At 43.9% G+C, this 17,456-nt stretch overlaps 1 protein-coding gene across 1 annotated transcript in view; it reads right to left on the bottom strand.

Annotated features, from left to right (window-relative positions):
• Window positions 1-5,489: 5,489 nt before the first annotated feature.
• The window catches only part of LOC120994111 (olfactory receptor 51E1-like), a 33,880-nt gene continuing 21,913 nt past the window's right edge, over window positions 5,490-17,456 (bottom strand). The window contains exon 2 of the mRNA XM_040422568.1: window positions 5,490-6,486. Within this exon, the coding sequence (XP_040278502.1) occupies window positions 5,490-6,455 (966 nt within the window). The 5' untranslated portion in view covers window positions 6,456-6,486. The remainder of the gene's footprint in view (window positions 6,487-17,456) is intronic.

The raw sequence follows: 17,456 nt of genomic DNA on the forward strand, positions 1-17,456 counted from the left end.
CTGTAAGCGCTGCGGCGTAACTTCGGCCTTCCCGCTCACCACCTCATATGCGACGTGCCCACAAGTCACCTTGCACATGCTGGCCAGACTGTGCGAGCAGCAGCAGGCGATAGTGGAGTTTCAGCTGCAGCACGCACGGGTGAGTCGCTCTGCGGAACAGCACCACTTCACCACCAATGACTCGGCCTCCATGCGAGACCTGTGTGCCCTGTTGCGCTGTTTCGAGTACTCCACCAACATGGCCAGTGCCGATGACGCCGTTCTCAGCGTTACTATCCCACTTCTATGCCTCCTTGAAAAAACTCTTCTGGCGATGATGGAAGAGGATGTGGCCCAGGAGGATGAGGAGGAAGAGGAACCATTTCGTAGGGTTTCCGGCCAGTCATTCACAAGTGGCTCCGAGGGTGGGTTCCTGCACCCACAAACGCCAGGTACACAATTGTCCAGCCAGGGTACAGTTCTGGAGGGTGATGAGGTGGAGGATGAGGAGATGGAGGAGTAGGAAGCATGTTCACAGCAGGGTGGCACACAAACCAGCTCATGGGCATCACTGGTGCGTGGCTGGGGGTATACAGAGGACACAGACGATACACCTCCCACAGAGGACAGCTTTTCGTTGCCTCTGGGCAGCCTGGCACACATGAGCGATTACATGCTGCAGTGTATCCACAATGACCGCCGAGTTGCCCACATTCTACCTTGTGCTGATTACTGGGTGGCCACGCTGCTGGATCCCCGTTACAAGGACAACGTACCGTCCTTATTTCTGTCACTGGAGTGTGATCGTAAGATGCATGAGTACAAGGCCACGCTGGTAGACGCGCTGCTGGTGGCATACCTGACAGCGGGGGCACAGTGGAAGCACAAAGCGAAGGCAGAGGAGGAGAAAGGGGTCGCCAACGCAGCTGGGACAGCACCAGCACCTCAGAAGGCAGGGTTAGCATGGCCGAATAGTGGAAAAGCTTTGTCAGCACGCCACAACAACCAGCACCACCAGCTGATATGGAACGTCTTAGCAGGAGGCAGCATTTCACCAACATGATGGAGCAGTATGTGTGCACACGCCTACACGTACTGAATGACGGGTCTGCCCCCTTCAACTTCTGGGTCTCCAAATTGGGCACATGGCCTGAGCTTGCCCTTTACGCCTTGGAGGTGCTGGCCTGCCCTGCAGCCAGTGTATTATCTGAACGTGTGTTTAGCATTGCAGAGGGCGTTATCACAGACAAGCGCAGCCGCCTGTCCACAGCCAATGTGGACAAGCTCACGTTCATTAAAATGAACCAGGCATGGATCCCACAAGACTTGTCCGTACCTTGTGCAGAATAGACATGAATGCCTTACCCAGCCATTGTTATACTGCAGCGCAATTGCTCATGTTTGTATTTTGGATATTTCCCACTCTTTTGGGGTGTAACCTTATTTTTTTAAAAAATATTTACATTTTTAACCAAAAACCAGTGTTGGCTACCTCAGCCTCCTCCACCAACGCTTCCACCTACACCGCTACATCCACCGCCTCCTCAACCTCCTATTCCATATGGAACTCCACCTCATACATCAAGATTATTTTTCTTTATTTGTACGTATTTTATTTGATGTCATTTCAATAATTTGTCTGTTACATTTTCGGGTGAAATTCACAAATTTTTGGCTGTTATATACCCCTGTTCTACCTGGTAGACAGATAAACAAATTTCACTAATTTGTCTGTTACATTGTCGGGTGACATTTACCAATTTTTGGCTGTGATAGACCCCTGCTCTACCTAGTAGACAGGCTAATACATTTCAGAAATTTTTCTGTTACATTCTTGGGTGACATTTTAACATTTTTGCCATGAATAAACCATTTGCAGCCCTCTAGCCCTTTCCATGACTTTTTTTTACAGCCATTTTAGTGCTCAAAATTTGGGGTCCCCATTGACTTCAATGGGGTTCGGGGTCAAGTTCGGGTCCCGAACTCGAACTTTTTGGTGAAGTTCGGCCGATCCCGAACATCCAGGTGTCCACTCAACTCTACTCATGAACAGCGCCATCTATTGATTTTATAGTCTTATGACAAGACTAATAGTCTTGTCATAAGACTATGAAACCAATAGATGGTGATGTTTATGAGTCATTACAAGCAGGGCAATGGTCCTCAGATACACCCTAGTAAGCTTATATTACCGCAGATAAAGTGCTAGAAAATATGTGAATGATAGCAGCAATCCGATATACACCTCAGTGTTAGCGCAGGCTATTATAGGCTGAGTGCTACACGGTGTATGGACTCTGTTGAGCATTGTGCCCCACTTACTAGCTCCCCAACAAGATGAACAGCGCCATCTATTGGTTTCATACTCTTATGACAAGAATATTAGTCTTGTCATAAGACTACGAAACCAATAGATGGCACTGTTCATGAGTAGTGTAGATCGTGAATTTTCCATTTGCGTGTCATTCCCATATGGCCATGTTTATGCAAATTAGTTTTTACATGACAAAACTGTATAGAAAGGTTATTGAATATTGTTAGGACAATCAGATAACTTTTTGTCATTCTAATGATATTAATCTAGGTGCACAGGTCCACCTAAGCCATCCAACAGCTCTGAAGCAACTTTGAGGCTTACTGGCTCTCAGTCAGATGAGAGCTAGTTTGGAATGTCTCATAGTGCACAAGGCTGCCATTGTAAGGTATGCTGACTAAGCCTGTCATCTGTCTCATGGATAGATTGATGGCTTGCACATGCCTGGCTTTTGGCATATAGCCTTTGTGTGATTGTATATTGATGTCGTAGATAATAGGAGTCCAAGACGCATCCAGCCATCCTCTTAATGCTGGTTCCAAACCATTTTGATGGGGTTTCCATCAAGTTCTAGCCTTTTTTTTGTGAACCAGACCCCCTCTCTTCTTCAGAGCAGGGGGTGCCTGGTTTGATTCTCAAGTCTCCCATTGACTTTTATTGTATTAAATTGTACTCGAGCACCCGCAGTATTTGTCCGAGCACTCCGATGTGCCGAGCATAGCGATGCTCGAGCCGAACAGCAGTTCGGCCGAGCATGCTCGCTCAACACTACTCTTCACAAAATACATATAACCTAGCCATACCTACAAATTGTTTCATGAGATTCCTACTATTAGATTCCATAAACATGCAGGAACTTGGACAAGGACAAAAAGTTTAGAGTGACTACACGATGACCATAAATGGTCACATGAAGAGTCTCCTCAGGCCAAATTCATGTTATATCATTCAGCTGTGATATTTACCTTACAGTGCCAAGTTGTATTGATAGAGAAGGCACAAACTCTGAGGTCTACACCACCTCAGGGATCTAGTGGGCCTCCATCACCAACCCTTTCTTCCTGATTGTTTGTTGATCAAATTTAACTGAGAACCCAAATGACTTTCTGTGCATAGATGGCCACCTGTCCTGTCATAACTGGTCAGATGAGGTCTGGGTCCCAGAGGAGGCATGTGGGCCCCTACCAACCTTAATCCAGCCCTGAAAACCAATGCACACTCCCTACTCTGGATGCAAAATGTATTTTATTTCTCTTCCTATAGCTGGTCTTATATTACCTTATGATATTGGCAAGTAGTGTTCAGCTTTACTTTTGAGCGAACCAATAAAGTTCCTGTTCAGTTCAGGTTCGCAGAATTTTTGAAAAAGTTCAATTCGGACCAAACCAAAGTTGCTCCAATTGCCCTGAATATTGATATATAACCCCCCTCTAGCCTCCTAGGACTCAGAATTTTTAGGAAAACGTGTGATCTCTTTTTGTAAATTTTTTATGATTTTTTTTTCCTTTCCCCAAGCTCTGGAATGCAATGACAGCAATAGTAAATGATGTTTGAGTGACACTGGCATACATAGCTGTGGGGAACCACACATATTACGTCGGTATTATACAGCGTGTTTAATATCACACCGCGTCGGCACATGTCTTCTGCTTCTTCATATTCCAAAGCTTCCAAAAATTGTCTCTTATCGGGAGCAGAAGATGTTTAACCACACACGGTGTTACGAGATATAATAATAAAAAAGTGGCTTGGGGGACCAAGTGTGTATGCCTTGACAGGGTCAGAATGCTGCCTGTATGACACACGGAAGTAAATAGAAAAAGTGGCTCGTTGTTAAAGAGCCTAAAAAAATCTGCCTTTTAATTGGGAGCAGCAGCAGTGCAGTGTGGATGAGGAAAGGGTAGGGTATTAGAGGCATGTGTCCACAATAGTGGCAGCAGAAGCAGCATAGCATGAATCATACAAGGCAGGAGTAGTAATAGTAGTAGTGGCGGTGGTAGTACTGGCAGATGATTTGCGCAAATAGTGGTGGCAGTAGGGGTTTAGCAGTGAGGAGCAGCAGGAGCCATATGGTACATGTTGGCAGGCAGCATTATGGAGGCAACACCCTTACACTGGTGGAGGACAACTTGGTCCATTGCTGAAAGCCCTCTCCGATATAACACTGGGGGCTGGGCAAGAAATTACTGTAGATAGAGAACATGCTGTGCCAGTTCGGGCCACTGTTCCAGTCTGCCTGCCCAGAAATCCATGGGGTCAGGGAACAGGGTATGTGCCAGAGACTGGCCAATGCCATGATTCCCATTTGTGTACAACAAGATATCTCCTGAGGGTAAGTTTTACTCTCTTAGACTTAATAATACTCGATCCAGGCTTAGTATGAAAGACCCTCCGGTATAGAAGGCTAATAAGAAACCAGATCTCCAGCCACAAATTTTTGATTTTGAGATTTTACTTAATGACTACAACATTTTCAAAGAAACTTAAGAATAAACTATAGACGAGGAGTCTTGAGGTGGATTTGCACGGCCCGATATTCGGGCAGATTATTGAGAATGAATATTCCTGCAAATGCCTGTTCCCAACAATCCGCCTGTATAAATAACCCGATGAACGAGCAAAACGCTTGTTCTTCGGGTGATCCTGTCTTTCATGCAGGCACTTCAATCATTATTTCTGGACATCAGATTGTGCTGTCTAAACAGAGATCTGCTGCTCGGAAACAATGCAGCTGTATGAGGATGAGCGATGACAACAGGAACACCTCGTCCTCGTTGCATGTAAATGTGTCTCCTCCACTGAATGAGCAGCCGACTGTCAGTAAAGAATGCTTTGTTCCCGAAAATTAGCTTTAGCGCAGCCCATGAAAACCCGCCTTTACAGTCACAAGTGACCCCTATAGAGGAGCTGTGAGGTTAGTGCCTTAGTTGATTGTGAGCATCTGATAACCCAAGATAGAGAAAGAAAAATAAACAGAAGTAGGTGGAGTCTGACACATATAAAGCCAGAAAATGTAAGAGCCAAGGGCTGCTTAAATGCAGAATCCATACTAGAATCATCACTGGAAGAGGTGGAAATCTTCATACACTGTGGAGAAAACCAATGTCTGCAGCTTCCCTTTACTTACCCCATCTCAATATATAGACTAGTTGAACATGCAAAAAACATCACACATCATCAACATCTGTGCATCTGATCAGATGTTTCTAGAATTTTTTCTCCAATGAATAATTTTGCCATATAACTTTTTGAGTCTGTGTCGGATCTGTTTGGTTTTTATCCCATAAATTAAGGGATTCATCACAGGGGGGAGCAGGAGATAGACATTCCCAAATAGAATATGAAGGTTTGGTATTGTGTTGCTATTGAACCTGTGTACGACAGATAGACCAATCAGGGGGATGTAGTAGATGAGGACGGCACATATGTGGGAGGCACACGTGCTGAAGGCCTTCATGCTGGTCTCTTCCACCAGACCAAGCACCGTCTTAATGATCAACATGTAAGAAAAAAAGATGAAGAGCGAGTCAATGCCCATGACTGAAAGGATGACAAATAGTCCATAGATAATATTGACTTTGATGTCTCCACAAGCAAGATTCATCACCTCTTGGTGCAGGCAGTAGGAATGGGTCAGGTGATTGTTCTTCCACAGAGGAAGCCTCTTAATGATTAGAGGGATGGGAATTATAACAAGAGCTCCTCTCACCAAGATAATGGCAAACATCATACAAATTTTCTCACTGGTTAGAATTGACGAGTATCGTAGGGGGTGGCAGATAGCCACATAACGGTCGACAGCCATGGCCACCAAGATGCCAGACTCCAGAGCGGAGAGAAAATGGATGAAGAACATCTGGGTTAGACAAAGATCGAAAGAAATTTCCTTGTCATCCATCAGGAAGATCTCCAGCATTTTCGGCATGGTTGTGGTAGCTGACAGCAAGTCTATCATCGACAGCATGAACAAAAAGATGTACATAGGTTCATGAAGTTCCTGGTCCACCTTGATGATGTAGAGAATTGAGGTGTTTCCTATAACCGCAATGATGTACATTAAGATGAGAGGAAAAGCCATCCAGAAGTTGAAATCTTCTAGACTTGGGATGCCGCTGAGGATGAAATAACTGGTCTCGCTGCAGTTATGGCTGTTGGCCCACATGACCAGAGTGGACTTATGGAAGATGCATCTTCTGCAGTGTGAGGAGAAAGTAAAAAAAAGGGTCATTATTGAATATCATATAGTTGTAAGATCCATGCAGGTATAACCTGGACATCTACTGTATATAATTATAGATGGACAGCTGGTATAAGTTATACATCTTCCAGTATATAGTGATATGGACCATGCTGGTATAACCTGGGTATCTCTTGTATATAATTATATATGTACAGCTAGTATAAGTTAAACATCTTCTTATGCAGTCCTGATCAAAAGTTTAAGACCACTTGAAAAATGGCAAAAAAATCATATTTAGCATGGCTGGATCTTAACAAGGTTCCAAGTAGAGCTTCAACATGCAACAAGAAGAAATCGGAGTGAGACAAAACATTTTTTGAGCATTCAATTTAATGAAAACAACGAATAAACTGAAACAGGCTGTTTTTCAGCTGATCAAAAGTTTAGGACCACACCTCCAAAAAATAAAGAAAACCCCCCAAAACAGAAATCCAAACTTCCAAACATGAACTCAGTAATGAGTAGCTCCGCCGTTATTGTTTATCACTTCAATTTTTTAAAAATTTGTTTCGGCATGCTTGATGCAAGCGTTTCCATGAGGTGAGTGAGAACATTTCTCCAAGTGGTGAAGACGGCCGCACGAAGGCCATCTACTGTCTGGAACTGTTGTCCATTTTTGTAAACTTCCCTTGCCATCCATCCCCAAAGGTTCTCAATTGGATTTAGATCAGGGGAACACGCAGGATGGGCCAAAAGAGTGTTGTTATTTTCCTCGAAGAAGTCCCTTGTCCTGCAGGCATTGTGTACTGTAGCGTTGTCCTGTTGAAAAACCCAGTCTTCCTGAAGCTCCATTGTTCCACTGAAGGAGAAAGCACCCCAGACCATTATGGCGCCCCCTCCACTGTGGCGCATAGAAAACATCTCAGGTGGAATCTGCTTGTCATGCCAGTAAGGTTGGAAACCATCAGGACCATCAAGGTTAATTTTTTTCTCATTATAGAAGAAAACTTTCTTCCACCTTTGAATGTCCCACGTTTGGTGCTCTCTTGCAAAGTCCAAACGAGCAGTTCTGTGGCGTTCAAGGAGACGAGGTCTTTGAAGACGTTTTTTGTTTTTGAATCCCTTCAGTCTCAGATGCCGTCTGATGGTTATGGGGCTGCAGTCAGGACCAGTAAGGGCCTTAATTTGGGTCGAGGATCGTCCAGTGTCTTGACGGACAGCCAATTGGATCCTCCGGCTCAGTGCTGATGAAATTTTTTTGGGTCTTCCACTTGACTTTTTTGTTCCATAACCCTCAGGATCATTTAAGAAATTCCAAATTACTGTCTTACTGCGTCCCACCTCAGCAGCGATAGCGCTGTGAGAGACCCTACTTATGCAGTTAAACAACCCAACCACGTTCAAAAAGGGAGAGTTTTTGCCTTTGCCATCACAACGTGTGACTACCTGACATAAAATGACAATGAATCCACATCTTTGCACAGATTTGGCCTTTTTGAAGGCCTGTTGCCCTAAACTTTTGATCAGCTGAAAAACAGCCTGTTTCAGTTTATTCGTTGTTTTCATTAAATTGAATGCTCAAAAAAGTTTTGTCTCACTGCCATTTCTTCTTGTTGCATGTTGAAGCTCTACTTGGAACCTTGTTAAGATCCAGCCATGCTAAATATGATTTTTTGACATTTTTCAAGTGGTCTTAAACTTTTGATCAGTCCAGTATATAGTGATATGGAACATGTTGGTAAAACCTGGGTGTAGCTGGCCAGCTAGGACCTGTCCTAGGTTGCTAGTATAGCTTATATGTGTATACAGCTAGACCTGCCAATATCCTTAATACAGTTCCTATATTTATGTGTTAAAGACAAAAGCAGAGTTATTTACTGTGACATCATGTTTTGGATGTCATATAACTGTTATATGCCTTTAAGATTCATTTTGTAATATAAGGTAAGCTCAGTGACACAGCAGAAACAACAGAAAGCATAGAGTTAATCTGTTGTTGCTGGGCGGAAATCTAGACCAATCACAGCCAGCTTCTCACATAGCAAGAGTTTTCACCAATCACAGCCAGCCTCACACACAGCCTTTCTGGGAATTGCACCAGCTCCTGCTGCTAGAATCATTATTCACCAGAGATAGGAGCTGAAGAGACATTCACTCCACTGAGAGCTGTGTTTTATGGGAACAAGAGGCCAAAATAGGTATCTAAAACAGTTATATAATGTTTATATTGTTAGTATTGTGTTTAGAACTGTAAACTGAACTATATACAGTTGCAAGAAAAAGTGTGTGAGCCCTTTGGAATGATACGGATTTCTGCCCAAATTGGTCATAAAATGTGATCTGATCTTCATCTAAGTCACAACAATAGACAATCACAGTCTGCTTAAACTAATAACACACAAAGAATTAAATGTTACCATGTTTTTATTGAACACACCATGTAAAAACTCACAGTGCAGGTGGAAAAAGTATGTGAACCCTTGGATTTAATAACTGGTTGAACCTCTTTTGGCAGCAATAACTTCCACCAAACGTTTCCTGTAGTTGCAGATCAGATGTGCACAACGGTCAGGAGTAATTCTTGACCATTCCTCTTTACAGAACTGTTTCAGTTCAGCAATATTCTTGGGATGTCTGGTGTGAATCGCTTTCTTGAGGTCATGCCACAGCATCTCAATCGGGTTGAGGTCAGGACTCTGACTGGGCCACTCCAGAAGGCGGATTTTCTTCTGTTTAAGCCATTCTGTTGTTGATTTACTTCTATGGTTTTGGTCGTTGTCCTGTTGCAACCCCCATCTTCTGTTGAGCTTCAGCTGGTGGACAGATGGCCTTAGGTTCTCCTGCAAAATGTCTTGATAAACTTGGGAATTCATTTTTCCTTCGATGATAGCAATCCGCCCAGGCCCTGACGCAGCAAAGCAGCCCCAAACCATGATGCCCCCACCACCATACTTCACAGTTGGGATGAGGTGTTGATGTTGGTGTGCTGTGCCTCTTTTTCTCCACACATAGTGTTGTGTGTTTCTTCCAAACAACTCCACTTTGGTTTCATCTGTCCACAGAATATTTTGCCAGTACTGCTGTGGAACATCCAGGGGCTCTTGTGCATCCAGGGGCTCTTGTGGGTTTTTTTGGACAGCAGTGGCTTCCTCTGTGGTATCCGCCCATAAAATCCATTCTTGTTTAGTGTTTTACGTATCGTAGATTTGCTAACAGGGATGTTAGCATATGCCAGAGACTTTTGTAAGTCTTTAGCTGACACTCTAGGATGCTTCTTCACCTCATTGAGCAGTCTGCGCTGTGCTCTTGCAGTCATCTTTACAGTACAGCCACTCCAGTGCTGAACTTTCTCCAGTTATAGACAATGTGTCTTACTGTGGACTGATGAACAGCAAGGCTTTTGGAGATACTTTTATAACCCTTTCCAGCTTTATGCAAGTCAACAATTCTTAATCGTAGGTCTTCTGAGAGCTCTTTTGTGCGAGGCATCATTCACATCAGGCAATGCTTCTTGTAAAAAGCAAACCCAGAACTGGTGTGTGTTTTTTATAGGGCAGGGCAGCTGTAACCAACCTCTCCAATCTCATCTCATTGATTGGACTCCAGTTGGCTGATACCTCACTCCAATTAGCTCTTGGAGATGTCCTTAGTCTAGGGGTTCACATACTTTTTCCACCTGCACTGTGAATGTTTACATGGTGTGTTCAATAAAAACATGGTAACATTTAATTATTTGTCTGTTATTAGTTTAAGCAGACTGTGATTGTCTATTGTTGTGACTTAGATGAAGATCAGATCACATTTTATGACCAATTTCTGCAGAAATCCATATCAATTCAAAGGGTTCACATACTTTTTCTTGCAACTGTTTATATATATATATATATATGTTTACTTACAGTTCCACCAAATACAAGTTCAAATTGCCAGCATACAATCGCAAATACAAATTGCAAGCTACAAATTGCAAGCATTCAGATTCCATATTGCAATCCAAATTGCATACAACCATACCAGATCATACTCAACCAATTTGCAAATAGTTACTGCTAACTGCATATTGCAAGTGAACTATTAGTTAGACCTTAGATATACCTCTCAGAGAGATCATAAAGTGCTTAAATAACTTAAAGTGACAGTACAGATACTGAAGAGAGAAATATATCCACCATTTTATGTTGAATGACAAGATTGAACAGTTGAACCACCATCTTATGCATACCGCCATTTTGTGATATCTTTTCAACACGTGTTTTGTGCATGGACTGTCTGCTGCGGAGGCGGCAGTGTTATATATAAAGAAAAGTTGAAGTTAATAAAGAAGTTATTTCAAGCATTTGGTGTGCTCTTTAAACCTACTGTTTCCATAGAACGGCGCTAGAGGAATTACAGAGTAATAGACAGTCTGGTTAGACTAAAAGTCAGAGATATCAAAATTATTCTAATGCCATAGCGCAAAAGGCACTTCATAGTGCTGCGCCTGCCATAGTGGAACTATTGCCCTCAGAGGGCGAAACGATAGTGCTCCTCAACTTGCACAGTAAAGAGCGTATTAGAGCAGCGGAGCGCCAGCATATACCGCCGCGCAGCAACTGTTCCCTGAGTGAGCAAGCAAAAACATCTCAGAGGAGCTACCATAAAGGCCATAGAACATGTGCATTAGTCAAACTGCAGCCAACTCTTAAAGTGACAGAACGGCAAAGTCAAAATAGTCAGAGAAAGAGCGCCCACCCTCCTGCGATACCTAGAGAGAGAAAGAGGCACATGGTGGGAGGCCAAAGTCCAGAGCTAGAGTGCCTGCACTGCTATCCACAGAGAGACCACGTACTGCAGCCAGCTAGTTTCCCGCCACTAGACCCAAATCCTGCAGCAGCGTATCCAAGCCAGCACATTGCAATGGATCACAAAGCATCGTGAGTCTGCACAGAGCATCGCAACTCAGCGCAAAGCATCGCATCACATCAAGAAAAGACAAGTCTCCTTTAAGACAGACTTTTTTTCTAGCAATTTTCAGATCGCAGTATCCTGCTCTTCAGAATAAGGACAGAGCTTTCCTTTTATTACTTTTCATTGCATATAGGCTTTGGCATAAAGAGACATTTTGGTGTTTAGATAAAGATTTTTAAGTAAAACAAAGGACAGTTTGTAGTACACGGACTCTATTGCATTTAAAGTGAAAGTCATTTATTTCTGCATTTGTCAGGATTGCATTTAAAGTGAAAGGACTCTTAATATTCGTAGTGATTTTTATAGCATTTAAAGTAAAAGGTCTGAACCTAGTATTACCATGCCACTGTTAGAGGATACAAAGAAAGATAGAGTAGAGGGGGAAGAGCAAGGGAACCTGTCTGAGGACAAATATAGCCCAAACAGATGAACTAAAATGTTCATCTTGTGCCAGAAAACCGACCCCAAAAATACCGGAAAATTTTGAGCAAGAAGTAGCATTAAAAGGAAAAAGAATGTATGAGAAGTGGAAATTATACATTAAAGACATTCTTGGAAAGTTAAAACAAAAAAGTATAAAAGGGAACTTGAGTGATATGGTAGAGACGGTAGAATAATCTGAATCAGAGCTTATGGCAGCATATGTCAACCTGCGGTCGCTTACGACACCTTCCAAGGACATTGTAAGGATCATGGACACATGTACTGCAGTCACTAAAGATTTAGTAAAGCTCATAAGAGAACTATTATCTGCAGCAAACTATGATGAAGTTAAGGCAAGAAGTAGAATGAATGAGCTTCTTATGAGAGACTATGCTACGTCCTTAGGGGGAACCACAGTCTCAAGTGTGACTTCCTTCACTAGCAGAAGTGTCACCCACATATCAGAGTCCTCAAATACTTTAGCCAAAAGAAAGGAATTAGCTGAACAACTTGCTGTCAAGAGAGCAGAAAAATAAATGGAAGCTGCCATCGAGGGGCAGCACCATCTGATCGCTGAAAAGGAAGCTGAAAAGGATGCACAATGCCATCAGATGGAGGCTGAAATAGATGCACAGCGCCAACAGATGAAAAGTCTGGAAAGAGCTGCTACGAGATTTCGCCCATTATCGCACCATGTCGGGCTTGAGGCTGACTGGCACAAACCAGTCATCGGTCTGTTGTTCAAGGTCCGTCCACAGCTCCTGCGCGTTGTGGGGTTTGTCCCCCAAACAGATAAGTTTTAAAACTGCCTGCTGTCGTTTACCCCTGGCGGTGCTGAAGTTGGTGGTGAAGGTGTTGCGCTGACCGGATGAGGAGCTGGTAGAGGATGAGGAAGCAGAGTAGGAGGAGGAAGCAACAGGAGGCAACCTGAAGCGCCCTGCAATCCTCGGTGGTGGAAGGACATGCGCCAAACTGCTATCCACCTCAGGCCCAGCCGCCACTGCATTTACCCAGTGTGCTGTTATGGATATATACCGGCCCTGACCATGCTTACTGGTCCACGTATCTGTAGTCAGGTGCACCTTGCCACAGATGGCGTTGCGCAGTGCACACCTGATTTTGTCCCCTACTTGGTTGTGAAGGGAAGGGATGACTCGACTGGAAAAGTAGTGGCGGCTGGGCACGACGTACTGTGGACAACCACCGCCATAAGGCCTATAAAACTATCCGTCTCCACCAGACGGAATGACAGCATTTCAAAGGCCAGTAATTTAGAAATGCTGGCATTCAGGGCCAGATCACAGGTGGGTAGGGGGGTACTTCCTCTTCCTCTCCAGCGTTTGGGATATAGAGAGCTGAACGCTTCCGTGGGACATTTTGGAGATGCTTGGTAACCCAGGTGGTGGTGTTGCTGACAGATCCTCTGTTTGTGGGGTGCCAGGTGGCACTGTCACTCCAGAGGTGGATGAAGAGGCCAGAAGAGGAAGCAGGAGGAGACCTTTCTTGGTTTTTGAGGTGTCTACTCCACTGTAGCTCATGCTTTGCACTTAAATGCCTGGTCATGCAGGTTGTGCTCAGGTTGAGAAAGTTTATGCCTCGCTTCAGGCTCTGATTGCACAGCGTGCAAACCACTCGTGTCTTGTCGTCAGCACATTGTCTGAAGAACTGCCACGCCAGGGAACTCCTTGGAGCTGGCTTTGGTGTGCTCGGTCCCTTGCTGCGGTGGGCAGTAGGAGGCGTACTGTCTAGAGGACGGACGCTCCGCTTTTGCACCCTGCTCCCTCTTCTGCTGTGCTGGTGGCTCTGTGCGACCACCAACTCTTCATCCGAACTACATCGGTCACTCGCATGACCTTGATTCCATGTGGGGTCGAGGACCTTATCGTCCTCCACATCATCTTCCACCCAGTCTTCACCCCTGACTTCCTTGTCGGTCTGCACGCTTTCGAAAGCCCCAGCAGTTGGCACCTGTGTTTCGTCATCATCTGAGACGTGCTGCGATGGTCCTCCCATGTACTCATCCTGAAACATAAGTGGTTGGGCATCGGTGCACTCAATATCTTCCACTTCTGGGGCAGGGCTAGGTGGATGGCCCTGGGAAACCCTGCTAACAGAGTCATCAAAAAGCAGAAGAGACTGCTGCATGACTTGGGGCTCAGACTGCTTGGCTGATTTGCAAGGAGGTGAAAGACTGATGGAAATCGGCTGCAGGTGCCAACTGTGGTCTTTCAGCAGGAGACTGGGTGGGAGACAATGTGAAGGAACTGGATCCACTGTCAGCAACCCAATCTACTATCGCCTGTACATGTTCTGGCCTCACCATTCGTAGAGCAGCATTAGGCCCGACCAAATACCGCTGCAGGTTCTGTTGCCTACTCGCACCTGAGGAAGGAGTTTCACTTGTGCGTGTAGCTGGCACAGATCGACCACGTCCTCTCCCTGCAACAGGAGCTCCACCAGCAGCACCACGACCTGGGCCACGTCCCTTATTTGACGCTCTCCTCATATTTTTTTAATTTACGATCTTGCCCTAAATGGGTGTTTAATTAATAGTAGAATAGAACGACAGTATGTAAAGGGTGTATCTCACACGGCCTGAACCAGACCAGGCCTCAATTAAAGATTTCTTTGCACAAAATGGCTGTATCTCAAATGCCTAATTCAAACCCCTGTATGTAGAGGTGGTATCTCACACGGCCTGAACCAGTGTAGGCCTGAATTCAATATTGGTGCACCAAATGGTGGTATTTAAAATCTCTGAATGTAACCCAAATGAATTAAGGGTGTATCTCACAATGACATCTGCATCAAAGGCTGCCAACTAAATTTTTGGAGCCCAAACAACTGTTTGTTTAACAACTGAATTTGACAGCAGTATATAAGCCTGTAATTTCACACGTGCTGATGCTGCAAGGCCTGAAAATAGTGTTTTTTGTCAAAAAAGTGTGTTTTTCAAACCCCAGGAAATTATGGGTGTATTTCTTGTTTAAATTGCACACTCACTAATACAGATGTTGTAGATTGCCCAAAAAGTCTTTTTTTGCTAACAGAATAAGAATGCTGTATATATTAAACTTGAATTTAACACTTGCAGATCTGGCAAATACTGTTTTTTGAAAAAAAAAGCGTGTTTTTAAAACCCAAGAAAATGATGGGTGTATTTCTAGCTTAAATTGCACACTGACTAATCCAGATGTTGTAGTTTGCCCCACCTGGTGATTTGCAATGTCCCAAAAGCTCAGATGCTGTGCTGGTGCACTGAGCATGCATAAAATGGCCGCCGTCGCCCACCTAACTAACAGAATTCTAAAAGTTAGTATTTTTGGTCAATGAGCTTAGGGCAGGGTAAAACGATAGGGTCCTGCACTCACACAACTATTTATCTGTAGATCGCTGAGTTAGATTTTCTCCTATGCTCTCCCTGAAATCACAAGTCCAGCAGCATCCTCTCCCTACACTTGTAACAGCAGAGTGACGTGCAGCGCTACGTGACCCAAGCTTATATAGAGGCTGGGTCACATGCTGCTCTGGCCTATCACAGCCATGCCATTAGTAGGCATGGCTGTGATGGCCTCTTGGGGCAAGTAGTATGACGCTTGTTGATTGGCTGCTGTGCAGCCTTTCAGAAAGTGCCAATAAAGCGGCGAACACCGAACCCGAACCCAAACTTTTACGAAAATGTTCGGGTTCGCTCAACCCTAGTTATTATCCTTCCATCCCTGCTCAGAAAAACAAAGAGAGGCCTAGTCCAGTGTTAGGAAAAAGGTGTCTGAATTTACCCTCTATCTCTACCAGAAAAGATAAAGAAAAGGACTCACCGAATTCAGAACTAAGTGAGAAAATAGAACCGGATGATTCTATTCCTAGATGTCACGGCAATGCTCAGGAGAGTGTTACAACTATTGTCCCAACAGGACAACAGAGAACAGTCCTCGCTAGACTTCCCGTGCCGGAACCTACTGTATTTTCAGGAGACGTACTGAAGTTCATAGAGTGGAAGGCAAGTTTTCAAATGATCATTGAGCATCATTGCAAGTTATTCTACCTTCAGAGATATGTTAGTGGGGAAGCAAAGAAAGTTCTTGTAGGTAACTTCTATAGAAAAGACGAAGAAGCCTACAAGCAAGCTTGGGAAAAATTAAATGCAAGATATGGTCATCCTTTCTTAGTACAAAGAGCTTTTAGAGAGAAACTGAATAACTGGCCTAAAATAGGTCCTAAAGAACACTTCAGACTCAAAGTACGGTGACTTCCTCCAAGCATGCAGCAATGCCATCCCACATGTTCAAGGACTGGAAGTACTGAACGACTATCTAGAAAACCACAGGATGCTAACTAAGCTACCTGAAGAAGTGGCTTCTAGATGGAATCGATATGTGACTGAACATTTAGATCTAGGCAAGAACTTCCCAAGTTTTAAAGAGTTCTCTGAGTTTATCAATAAGGAAGCACGGATAGCATGTAATCCAGTAACATCATCTTACGTCTTAAAATCCTTAGAAGAAAGGCCTGCAAGAGAGATTAGACGTGCAAGAGCAACTAGCTTTGGAACCAACACAGCAGCTAAAGGTCCAGATACCTACGAGAGCAAGTCCAAAGTCACTACTGGGAACAGTAGAGAAACAGAACCGACAAATCTTCAGACTACCTTCAAGTGTATGTTCTGTGGAGAGAACAACTCCATACACAAGTGCCAACAATAGAAGGAGAAGTCCCCAGAAGAAATTTTCTTTTTTTTACTGGATAACCAACTCTGTTTCGGATGTCTAAGAAAAGGCCATGTTACTAAGGAGTGTAAGAAAAAGGCCACATGCAGCGTTTGCAAAGGACGCCATCCTACACCACTACATGAAGAACATCCAAAGAAGGATAAATCCTCAATACCTAAAGATACTGAGGAAGGAAAGAAAATATCGGTATTCTCTTGCAGAGTGAGGGAAGGAGAAAGCAATGGCACATCAATGGTTGCACCAGTGTGCATTTCAAATCCTAAAAGGAGGAACAAGAAGGTATACGCCTATGCGCTACTGGATGCCCAGAGTGACGTCACCTTCATTGATCAAGAAATCTGCAAGAAATTACAAGTGGCTACAGAACCAGTGATGCTCAAACTCACCACAATGATCGGGAGAGACACATAAGTGAACAATCAAAGGGTCAAAGGACTGAGAGTTAGAGGACTTCATTCAAACTGCACATTGGATCTAATTCCAGCTTATACAAAAGACGATATACCTCTAGATCGAGATCGCATACCTACCTATAAAACAGCCAATGAATGGGAGCACCTAACTGTCATATCTCATGAAATGTCCCCGCTGAAGGAGTTTGGTGTTGGACTGTTGATAGATTATAATTGTCCCGAAGCCTTGGTACCACGAAAGGTAATCACAGGAGGAAAGGGTGAACCCTATGCTGTTAAAACTGATATAGGATGGGGTGTTTTGGAGGAAAACAGCAGATGGCAAACTCAAGATTGTGTCATTGAATATCTGTCCAAGAGTTGCCAACTGTAAGTCCAGCAAAAGAAATCAAGATCCTTGAATCCGACTTTGCAGACATACACTCTTTTCTTTAGAACTTATCTCAAGAAGACATAAAGTTCGTACACAC

This window comes from Bufo bufo, chromosome 3 (assembly GCF_905171765.1).
Source record: "Bufo bufo chromosome 3, aBufBuf1.1, whole genome shotgun sequence".
Lineage (NCBI taxonomy): Eukaryota > Metazoa > Chordata > Amphibia > Anura > Bufonidae > Bufo > Bufo bufo.